The sequence below is a fragment of the Melitaea cinxia genome, chromosome 10 (genome assembly GCF_905220565.1).
Source record: "Melitaea cinxia chromosome 10, ilMelCinx1.1, whole genome shotgun sequence".
In the NCBI taxonomy this organism is placed as follows: domain Eukaryota; kingdom Metazoa; phylum Arthropoda; class Insecta; order Lepidoptera; family Nymphalidae; genus Melitaea; species Melitaea cinxia.
Genome location: NC_059403.1, coordinates 9,395,195 through 9,407,441, shown reverse-complemented (window position 1 = coordinate 9,407,441; position 12,247 = coordinate 9,395,195). Strand labels below are relative to the sequence as shown.

Genomic DNA, 12,247 nt, shown 5'->3' with positions numbered 1-12,247 from the left:
TACTTATTACTCTTTTATTAACAAAACTGCAAACATTAGGTAAATAATTGAAAAACAATAATTTGGTACTCGCTAACGTACAAAATTATCAACAACACTTTCTCACTCTTTTTCTACTTTTATAGTACAAATCTTTGAAAAAACAATCGTATTTAAATCGATTACTAAATAAAGTACGGCCATAAACTCTTAAAACTGTCAAAAATCAACACACTGCTACTCCACTAATAGTTTTCATACAAGCAATTATTTAAAAACAATGTAAATTTTCTAACCGATTCTTAATTGAATCTAGAACTGGGGTAACGACTTCCTGCTCCTGGTACCCAATTTTAATCCTACTAACAAGGTATAATAGCGTCGCTAGTATACCTTACGCTAGTCTAGCAATACCTTTGAAATGAGAAAGAGCCGCACAAATTGTATGAGAGCAGCTCAAGGTGCAGTGCGATCATTCGAGCGCGGGGCCGCGATCACCAAACTGTCATCGCTTGAATATCGCTTAAGCGTGGTAGCACTTGCTTGACTGCAATTAAAAATAAAATAACTGTTACTATTTCATAAAGTACTAACGTTTAGTCCATACAAAAGTGCAACGGATGAAATTTAGCAAAGGTAGTATTGATGCAGCTATCAGATAAGGACTAAGTATAATCTATTGGAAGGTATTTATAATAAATATGTACTATGACCAATTATCTTCTGTATCTATTACTATCGAAATATTTGTAATTTTAGTTTTTATAATCAATGGGTTTACGCATGTTGTGAAATAATTTAATTTGGTTAAAAATAATTTCATTGCTGGAAATAGATTGCTGGGTGATAATTTTTTGGTGTGCAATTAAAAATATCCCATTATGATTTTGTTAAATTCCATGAAAATATCATTCAATTAAGAAATGCCAAGGTACAATGAATTCAATTCGATCCCGATTCGCTATAATCCATCGACCACTTTAAAGCGTAACTAAAACACTCGTATTAGAATCCGTGGCGCTGTAGTCGGACCCTAAGCCTAAGCTAGCCCCGACGAGTACACGTAGGCCGTATAATAGCGTGCTTGTGAAGTAATTCGGGCACCTGTAGCGCGTGCGCGGGCGCGGCGTGGGCGCCAGCTGCGGCAGGCGGCGCTCGCCCGAGCCCGAGCTGGAGCCGCGCCCCGAGCCGCTCGAGCTCTCCGACCACGTCAGCTCCGACATGCTGTGCCACGTCAAACTATCATATAAACAACTAAACGACACATGTTTTACTTTAATGCATTATATTCTAAGATCTGAACTAGACGTGATCTTCACCCATTTGGTTAATGGATAAAAATTATTTTACATCTACTTTAGTGTGTTAAAAATAAATCACGATAGGGTTGGCTGAAAAATTACTAGCCTTACTCATTCGCCAACCGCCATTCAAACTAGATTTTTAGCTGACAACCCTATGTCATCGTATTCGCAATGAATCGGCGCTCATTTTGATGCAAGCTTTATTAATTAAACATGTGGTTGAAAATAACTAGTAAATATACCTGTTTATACCTGCTAATCCAGTAGTTGTGCCAGGAAAATAAAAGATAACCCAACGTTGGCATTTTATACAGGCTTCATACTGTCGGTTGGTAGGATATTTATTCTTTCAACTCATCAGTGAATATTTAAATTAAAAAAAAAATTGAATTTTGAATTAATGTAAGGAATTTTTCAGCCAATCCTCTCGCGATTTAATTTTTAATATACTAAAGCAAATACAAAATAATTTTAATCCACTAAATAGAAAAGTGAATTTCATCTCTAGTTCGTATTCTCTTATTATTATGTCCGATACCAAAAACGAACGAACTCTTACTTTATAAAATTACTTTACATTTTTTTTCCAGATTTTCAAAAAACGAAATTTTTTATTTTTATATCATAAAAAACCTTGCATACTTAGGTTTCCAATGTCAATAGTAAAATCGAAAATTAATTGAAATAAAATTGTTTTTAAATCATATATATTTTACTGAGTATTTAAATAGTGTTATAATGCTTAAAACTGTTTACCTCGTTGATATGGGCGGAAGACGATATGGAGTGTAATAATCGCTGCTACCGTCAGTGTATGTAGAAGCGTGGATTTCTTGTTGATATAATTCGTAAAGTTGAGCTAAATCTGGTTGAACTCCGATGCCATATTCTTTGGAAAAAAAACAACATAGTTTTTCTAATAAATGATTTTATATTTTAAATATAATTTATATAAAGAATATCATATCACTTCACCCTATCGCAGTCCACATCCACATAGGCCTCCACAAGTTTTCGCCAAAAATGGCGTGAACTCATGTGTGTTACCTATAGTCACCACGCTGGGCAGACGGGTTGATGACCGCACGGCTGGCTTTGTCGGACCGAAGACGCTGCTGCCCGTCTTTGACCTGTGTATTTCAAAGCCAGCAGTTGGATAGTTATCCAGCTCGGTCGGCTTTTTAAGTTCCAAGGTGGTAGTGGAACTGTGTTATTTCTTAGTCGCCTCTTACGATACTCACGAGAAGAAAGTGGGTGGTGGTGGCTATATTCTTTAATGCTGTAACCACACAGCATATAAAGCGGTGCGGCGGCGCTGCAGCGCGTGGCCTGCACTTAGTTTTTTTTTTATGTCACTAGGTGGGCAAACAAGCGTACGGCTCACCTGATGGTCAGCGATTACCGTAGCTTATAGACGCCTGCAACACCAGAAGCATCGCAAGCGCATTGCCGACCCAATTCCCCAATCCCCCCAGGAGCTCTGGTCACCTTACTCACCAACAGGAACACAATACTGCTTGAAAACAGTATTATTTAGCTGTGGTCTTCTGTAAGGTCGAGGCACTACCCCCGTCGGGCTGCTCCATGTTTTGAGCAGGAAATTCCTGCTGTGCCCTACCTCAGTTAAAAGTGCGGTAATACCTTCGAGCGCGCGGCGCTGGCGCGTGATGATCTCGTCGGTGAGGCGGCGCTGCGCGTCGCGGCGCTGCAGCGCCAGGTCGCGGCGCCGCAGCTCGTGCGCGCGCGCCGCCCGCTCGCCCTGCAGCGCCAGCTTGTCGGCCTCCAGTTCGTGCACGCGGCACACCAGCGACAGCACCTCGCGCTCCGGCCCACTCTCGATGTGCGCCGGCAGCTCCTGCCGCGGAACGTGCAGTGTTACCAATGGGTCCCGCTTTTATGTACATCACAATCGAAACTTACGTTGTAATTTCTTGCTGTAATTTGGACCATAAAAACTTACTCGGTTAAATTTTACCTTATTAATTAGTGCTATATTAATGGAAAACAAAATGAGTTTCGATTTCTCAGTAGATCAAATAATAGAAGTCCTCGTAGTAGTTTTGCATCAAATTATAAAAGCATCCTCGCCTTTTAATTAGCACTAAAATATAGGTTTAAATTTTGCTTCGCTTTTGTTGTTATTGTTCATAATTCATTTTGTTATATTGTTTACATAGTTGTGTGGTCTTTTAAAGTGCTAAATTTAACTAATTGGTTTTGTAATGATTTAGTTTTAACTAAAAGTGAGTAATTACGTCAGTTACGTATGTTTATTTACACCGATTGTCAATAAAATTTATCCTGCACACAAGCTACGAATAAATTATTTAATTTATTAGATGATTGTTCAGAATCCTACAATTAAGGCTGAACAATATCAACTATATATATATATAGACCCATACAATACGGAATAGGAGTGAAATGAGCAAAACAGCATCAAAGAAGAATGAGCTGGGTAGCCTTTTATTTGAATCCAACATTAGTTCCTCAATCCTGATAACTAATGAAAATAAATAAATAATTGTGTTTGCTCGCAAATGAAAAAAAAAAACCTACTTCAATTATATATCGACAAATAGTCAAGTAAATACACATAATCAAAAATTACTCAAAAAGTAGCAATCAGATCTCGATCAAATTTAAACGCAACTACAAGACTCGCACCATTTTTCGATAAAAACAAGAATAATCAAAATGTATACACCCAGTTAAATGCTGTCCACTATAATACAACGCAGATCGACGAAAAAATAGTCAAGTACATACGCATTATTAGATATAACTCTAAAGGTAATTGTCACATCACAATTAAATTTAAATGGGACCTGACACGCACAACATTGCGGCTTAAAAAAACTCATCGAAATCAGTCCATCCAGTCAAAAAAGTTCTAAGTTCATAAAAAAATACAACCGAATTAAGAACCTCCTCCTTTTTCGGAATTCGGTTGCTCGCAAACGAAAATATATCTAGTCAAGTAAATACAGATTATTAAAGATAACTTAAAAAATTATTCGTCAAATCTTAATCAAATTTAAATGATACCATGTAACAGCTTTAAATTAAAAATACAATCATCCAAATCGGTCTACCCAGTTAAAAGTTATGTTCGACAAAGGACTAGTGAAGTAAATACGTAATCTTAGAGATAGCTCTAACTGAGGTAGGGCATAGCAGGAATTTCCTGCTCAAAATATGGAGCAGCCCGACTGGGGTAGTACCTCGACCTTACAGAAGATCACAGCTAAATAATACTGTTTTCAAGCAGTATTGTGTTCCTGTTGGTGAGTAAGGTGACCAGAGCTCCTGGGGGGATTGGGGATTGGGTCGGTAATGCGCTTGCGATGCTTCTGGTAGGCGTCTATAAGCTACGGTAATCGCTTACCATCAGGTGAGCCGTACGCTTGTTTGCCGACCTAGTGACATAAAAAAAAGCTCAAAATGTAATTTCCAATTTGAATGGAACCTCATGCACTACCTTTCGATTAAAAAAAATAATAATAATCGAAATCGATTTATCCAGCCAAAATTTATGAGGTAGTACACAAAAAGTACAGCCTATCATATCGTAGTTTTTATCTATTTATTATTATTGATTTTTCCTCCTTAATTTGTGCATACTTGTAACCGCTGCTACTGTACCGTGTCCAGTACCCAAAGGTTATCTGGAAGAAATTGCTATTCAGCGATAAGATCGCCTTTGTACGTCTTGTATTGTATATTTCTTTATATATGTCTGTATTTCGGTTTACATTAAGAATAAATAAAATAAATATAGTCGAATTGTAAACATCTTCCTTCAAGCCTAAAGATAAATCGTCACATTTAGCACACCACTGTTACAACAATGAGGAATGGTGTACAGAGCAGAGAACTAAGAATTGTGCCTTGAGGGACAGCTTTCCAGACAAGTTTGAGGGAAAAAGAAATGTGTCAGTGTCTAGCCACTATTAATCTGCAAAATAACCGGTTGTGAATGGCTAGAAATTACTAATAGGAATTATAAATTTAAAAAAATTAATACGTTCAATTATATTAAATTCTTCGTAAAAATAGACTCTAGTCTGGAAGCAGGCGCTATTTAAAAACCATTAGACGTGAGGCGGCGCACTAGCGGCTGCACAGAACTGCGGGTGCTGACCTGCTCGAGCTGCGCGCCGCGCAGGCGCACCTGCTCGAGCTGGCGCTCGACGCGCAGGCGCTCGGCGCGCGCGCTCTCCTGCTCGCGCTCCACGGCCGCCAGCTCGGCCCACGCCTGCTCCACCGCCACCTCTGCCTCGGCGCGCTCGCTGCCGCCGCTTGCGGTGCTGGTGCCCGTGCCGCCTCTGTGCGAGTAACACAAGGTTTCATGTTTTTTTTTTTATAATGCCTAGAGTAACAAACAAACCTGCAACAGCCGACAGCGTTTCAAGCGCCATACCCCCAATCATCCATAGGAGTTCTAACTAGCTTACTCACCATAGATCATCTTAGGTATTCTCGAGTCAGGCTGCTCCAAATTTAGAGCAAAATATTTCTTTCTGTGTCCTATCGAAATGAATTTGTGTTCACATAGCTACTTCACTATACTAAAATTATCGAGCCAAATCTAGAACGGACAGATGACCTTAACGAGTTAATAGCGCCTTGAGACTGTGACCGTTGGGCCATAGTCATCAACGGCAAAGATCAACAAGAAAGTAAATTTCTTTTAGTCCATTGACACAAAATTTTCATTTTAAAATTTTCAAAAGCTGTATACCGCAATTTATGCACTTCAAATTTGAAGGGATACTTATTTATAGATTGATTATTTTTAGCAAAGCCTTTATTTTACTGTTTATTTAATGTTTTCTAAGATACGACCTGATATCTACTATTATTTGCAAAATACCTATAACTTTGCTGTGTACTAAGTCTTGAGCCATTGAAGCTAATCGGCTTGTAGAGTCTGTTAAAGCGAGCCTCCCAGTGCGAGATGGCAGCGTGCTGTCTCTCCGCATCCAGAGCTAGTCCCAACAAGTGACTGTCTAACTCCATTAATCGTCTTCTTAACCTCATCTGCTGCTTGAATGTCGCGACGATCGACTCTCGGAGAGATTTTAAATGAGCCGATTTCTCTTCAGATTCTTCTTTAGATAATACTGCCTCGATTTTCTGTTGTTCATCTCTATTCCTATTGTGTTGACAATAATAATATTTTTTTTTATTTTACCAGTAATTTTTAGTTTATTAGTTACATATAATTTTAGCAATTACTTGTTATGTTCAACTCTCAGATATGTAGTAAGTATCTACTATTATTCAGATAAAAGTATTAAGTGAGACAATGGTTAGATTATTACTGTCACTAGTTATCGTATAAAAAAGTAAAAAAAAAATTGTTGACGGGAAATAACGAAACAATAAAAAATACTCACAGAACAAAAGTAATAACTCACTTTGAACGATCGTCTTTCATTTTAGTTTTAAGTCTTGCGATTTCTTCTCTCAGCTCATTAATAACACTACGATATTGAGACAAATGCATTGGCGTTTCAATAACTTCACGTTCAACCTGAAAATAAAAAATATTAAAAATATTGTTTTTTTTTTAATTATTACATTAAAAAATATGGGACCTGCCATTCAACGCACTCGAAATCAGAATTGGACAACAAGCACAAATTGATGAACTCGTTTAAATATTGCACCAGTTTGCAGTGCTGCAAACCTTGTTGGTGATGGCGGAGGCGCGCTGCGCGTAGTGCAGCGTGGAGCGCGTGGTGTCACGGTGCGCGGCAGCGGGCGACACGTGCGCCACCATGGCCGTGCGGCAGCGCCCGCCCAGCACCTCGCGCAGCAGCCGCGTCAGCTTCGAGTCGCGGTAGTTCACGTACCTGCGGCGACGATACGCACTTGTTCCAGTGTTCAATAATATACATTCTTCTCATCCTATGTTTATATTTGTATATATTAAGTTGATAAAAAATAAGAAACCAACGGCAATTATAGACATTTATTTTAGTGTTGTGTAATAAGCATTCTTTCACTAGATCGGAAGCAGATAAGAAACTTAGACCATGTAAATAAACTTGAACTAACAACCGCATTAGCTGTTCGGTAAACCCCACGCTATACGTGCAGGTTTCTTATAATTACAATCAGAGGCAGCTCGTCCTAAAGAACGCTGGTGCAGTGCTCTCACACTCCAAATAAACGATTTAAAATTACACAGGTAATTTTAATCCTATATTTCTTTATATCCAATTATTACTATACGATATTATACTACATTAAATTATTTCAATACTAGCGACCCGCCCCGGCTTCGCCCGGTTGCAAAAACTACCAGTATTCCTCTACTATATTATGCATGTATTATACATGTAAACCTTCCTCTTCGATTACTCTATCTATTAAAAAAACCGCATCAAAATCCGTTGCGTAGTTTTAAAGATTTAAGCATACACAGCGACCGAGAAAGCGACTTTGTTTTATACTATGTAGTGATTCATACGAGAAATTAGCCTAATCTGGAGCACCGCTCACGCGCGAGGTTGCTATACCTACAGTAGGTTCGGCTGTGTGGCGTGTGCGTGCGGGGTGTGCCATAATTTGACTATAATGCGCTCTTGCCGTTCTTATGTATACAAACAAACGTGTTGACTTCGTCAGTTTTTAGCAGTTTTTTCTTTTAAATAAGTAATAAAAATAATTCGTGCGCGACATTTTGTGTTAAAAATGGAACAATACGGTGTATCTTTTATTTAAAAGTGTGAAAAGACTGTCAAAATGTGCGTCGAACTGAATTTGTACTTACTTACTTACTCAAAAATGAAGTACGAAAACTAAATCTTGCGCGTGGTTTAAATCTGAACAATATTTCAAAACCCCTTGGTTGTGTGGATGTAAAGAAAGCAATAAATGATTTTGTTTTCCGTGTCTGGTGTTTGTAGCTGGCGCTTGCAGTGATCAATAACAAATAAATAAATGGTAAACTCTAGTTTATCGTTTATTTTTTTGTAAACCCCCATCAAAAAATGTCGCGAGCCGCCTCTCATTACAATGGTATAATTTCGGTTTGTATAATCTAGTGATAGTGCATATAAACAGAAGTCCATGTCACTGGATGGAAATATCTGTAATAGTTAACGCCAAGAAGCTCCAGGTGGCTGGTTATGGGCACGGGCACACCCCGAAAAGAGGGAGTCAGATGGAAAGGACTCCGCTTTGCCAAAAAGAAACACGCCTGGGTCTTAGAAGCGTTGAACTCGACCAGGTTTGCATCACCCCAATCAGACACAGCTTTAATAGACAAGCCCAGACGCTGGACCATGGCTTCCCTCAGCGACTGGAACTAAGACCCGCTGGCTCGTGCGTCGGACACGTAACGCTCGACAACAGTGCTATCATCTGCATACCCAGTAGGTTTGAGCAGGTCGTTGACGTGCAGCAAGTATAGCGTTGCCGAGAGTACAGACCCCCGAAGGACCCCGCCATTGATGGCCAAATATATAATAAATAGGAAAGTCAAAACTGTACATTGAATTTTTTTTAAAAGAGTATTCTTTTCTCGTGGGGTGTGACCTACAATCGATACCGAAGCCAAAAATATACTTTTTAGAATTTTTGTCTGTTTGTCTGTATGTATCATCATCATCATTACAGCCTATACAGTCCACTGCTGGACATAGGCCTCCACAAGTTTACGCCAAAAATAACGTGAACTCATGTGTTTTGCCCATAGTCACCACGCTGGGCAGGCGGGTTGGTGACCGCAGTACTGGCTTTGTCGCACCGAAGACGCTGCTGCCCGTCTTCGGCCTGTGTATTTCAAAGCCAGCAATTGGATGGTTATCCCGCCATCGGTCGGCTTCTTAAGTTCCAAGGTGGTTGTGGAACCTTGTTATCCCTTAGTCGCCTCTTACGACACCCACGGGAAGAGAGGGGGTGGCTAAATTCTTTAGTGCCATAGCCACAATCTGTAACGTCTGTATGTATGTCCTGGATAAACTCAAAAAAGTACTGCATACTGTATATTATTTACTTCAAATTTGGAACGAAATTATTAAGAAGTCGGGTCAACATATAGGCTACATATTATCACGCTATCACCTACGGGGAACGAGCAGTGAACCTTTATTTCTTCAACGCATTCTGTAACAACGTGTAATCTAACGACGCATATTTGAATGTTGTTGTTATTATGTTAATAACCATGCTATAAGCTAGCTTCACACTATAAAATTCACGCAATATAAGTAACTTAGGCCGATAAACATAATAAAATGAATATAAGTAAGTATCAAGACAATTTTAAAGCAGCGCCATCTATGAGATTTCAAAAACATCATCATCAATGCCTTTTAGGAAATAATATTATAATGTATAAGAGAAATGTTTATCTTAATCAGCCCTATAAAAAGTTCCGCGTCAACTATATTTATCTTTTATAAGTAATCCATTATCGCAAAAACAGTGAACCATAAATACAATAAAAATTGATAACATATTTCAGTTTCATTTAACAAATTGATTTTTATGTCACAGAACCAATTTCGATGAATTTTGGTATAAAGATAGATATTGAGAAGTTAATAAGCTACTTGAAGAGAAATGTTTAAATACAATCAATGCTTACCTCGCACCACCAGAAAGTGCCATGATACAATTGGCAAGTGCGAGTAGTGAACGGTTTATGTGAGCCCCTTCGAGACGTCGCGCGCGAGCCCCCGCACGCTCAGAGCCCGCAAGATCAATGAGGAACAACCGTCCACGTTGGATGCCATTCGAAACATTCTTGCTCACCGACACACTGTTAAACGTTGAATAATATGAGTAGAATAGCTGCATAGCACAAGAAGAAAACATTGTGGATATCCTTAACTTTATAGTGTCAAACTCTTCAAAATTGTTAACGAATTGAGCATATTGATGTAGCGTATTCATAATTTATTAACCGACTTCCAAAAAAGGAGGACTTTATTTTTATTAATTTTTTTACGTGTGTTACCTCAAATCTTTTAACTGAGTGGACCAATTTCGATGACTTTTTTTTAATCAAAAGGTCATGTGGTCCAATTTACATTTAGTTGAGATCTAACATGTACTTTTTAACCGACTTCCAAAAAAGGAGGAGGTTCTCAATTCGACTGTATTTTATTTTTTTATGTATGTTACATCAGAACTTTTGACCGTGTGGACCGATTTCGACAAATTTTTTTTTAATCGAAAGGTGGTGTGTGTCAATTGGTCCCATTTAAATTTATTTGAGATCTAACAACTACTTTTCGAGTTATATCTAATAATGCGTTTTAACTTGAAGCTTTTTTCGTCGACCTACTTTGTATCATACCGCATAACTTTCTACTGGATGTACCGATTTTTGATAATTCTTTTTTTGTTGGAAAGTAGATATCCCTAGTTTAGTACCATGATAAGGAAACCAGGATCTGATGATAGGATCCCAGAGAAATCGAGGGAAACTCTCGAAAATCCGCAATAACTTTTTACTGGGTGTACCGATTTTGATACTTATTTTTTTGTTGGATAGAAGATATCCCTAGTTTAGTACCATGATAAGGAAACCAGGATTTGATGATGGGATCCCAGAGAAATCGAGGGAAACTCTTGAAACTCCGCAATGACTTTTTACCGGGTGTACCGATTTTAATAATTTTTAATTTAATCGAAAGCTGATGTTTTTCATGTGGTCACATATAAATTTTATTGAGATCTGATAACTACTTTTTGAGTAATCTTTGATAACGCGCGACTATTTTTTCGTCGATCTACGTTGTATTACTCGTCGATGTAATTGAAGTCGGTTTTTTTTAGTTTGCGTGTAAACACAATTATCGAGTTATAGCTAATAATGCGTATTTACCTGACTATTTTATCGTGCACCTACGTTGTACTACTTGTCGATTTTACAGAAGTCCTTTTTTTTTGGTAAAAACAATAATTATTGTACACCACTAATACATTAATAAACAGAATTTTAAGATTGTTGCAGATTTTGTAACACGATGAACACATTTATGACTAATTAGCCATTTCTTCCTGATACCCCATTATCCCCCATATCAATTAGTTTCAAGTTTCTTGGTTATTAAAATTTATATTTTCTTAAAACAATGTTAATTAGTTAAGGAACAATATAAAAGGGTAATATAGTTATGCATTATAATTTATTTCCTTTTTTGTATCATTAGTTTCATCGAATTTTGCCGAAGAGCAAAAATTCTGTTTTTAAATTAATAACAGATGTAAATTGGTATCAATAGTACCGACCTCAGGAGTGCGTGTCCTCTTGAAGAATGTTGATTTGCGTAAGTTGGTTCTGCAGTTCTTGCACGATCGCCTCTGGCTAAGAGTTCTGCCACATGAGGTGCATCAAGAGCACGAATCTGCAAAATAAGTAAATTCTTTAAGTATATATTGTATATACCTAATTGAATTAAAAATTATGTTTCATTAGATAATAAGAAAATGACGATGACACAATTATTTTAACAGTTTTTTGTTATTCGGCCAACGTGAATCGTTTGAAATAAATTATAAAATGTTATTACATCCTACTGAAGCTTTTGCAATCATAGACCATGAAAGTTAATGGTAATTAACTTGAAGTAAAACGTATGTACTTTCAATGATAATTCTTAAATATTATAATGTTATACTAATAGTTGATATACTATTGGTATTATTTAATATTTAAAAATTGTTTAAAATTATTGACCAATTATACAATTGTTTTAAATAGGTGGTGGATAGGTGCTACGGCAAAGTCACTTAATGTTACGTGTCGTAAATTTCGATGTACAAATATCTGCGTCACGCTATCATTCACAACACGCTAGCTATCGTTTTACGTGTACCCTAAATAGCATTATCAATTACTTCTGCTTTGTTTCACCCTTATAGAGTAGCTATGACTAAAAATTTTAAAGTCGAAATACATAATAATACATATAACATACGTACATATAACAACAACA

The 12,247-nt window shown here is 37.6% G+C and overlaps 1 protein-coding gene across 1 annotated transcript in view; it reads right to left on the bottom strand.

Annotated features, from left to right (window-relative positions):
• Nucleotide 1: 1 nt before the first annotated feature.
• LOC123657335 (kinesin-like protein KIF19) overlaps nucleotides 2–12,247 on the bottom strand; it is a 44,921-nt gene continuing 32,675 nt past the window's right edge. The window contains 10 exon segments of the mRNA XM_045592901.1: nucleotides 2–526; nucleotides 1,084–1,203; nucleotides 2,040–2,172; nucleotides 2,925–3,138; nucleotides 5,428–5,611; nucleotides 6,160–6,446; nucleotides 6,700–6,822; nucleotides 6,979–7,144; nucleotides 9,889–10,062; nucleotides 11,541–11,656. Coding sequence (XP_045448857.1) covers nucleotides 436–526; nucleotides 1,084–1,203; nucleotides 2,040–2,172; nucleotides 2,925–3,138; nucleotides 5,428–5,611; nucleotides 6,160–6,446; nucleotides 6,700–6,822; nucleotides 6,979–7,144; nucleotides 9,889–10,062; nucleotides 11,541–11,656 — 1,608 coding nt within the window. The 3' untranslated portion in view covers nucleotides 2–435.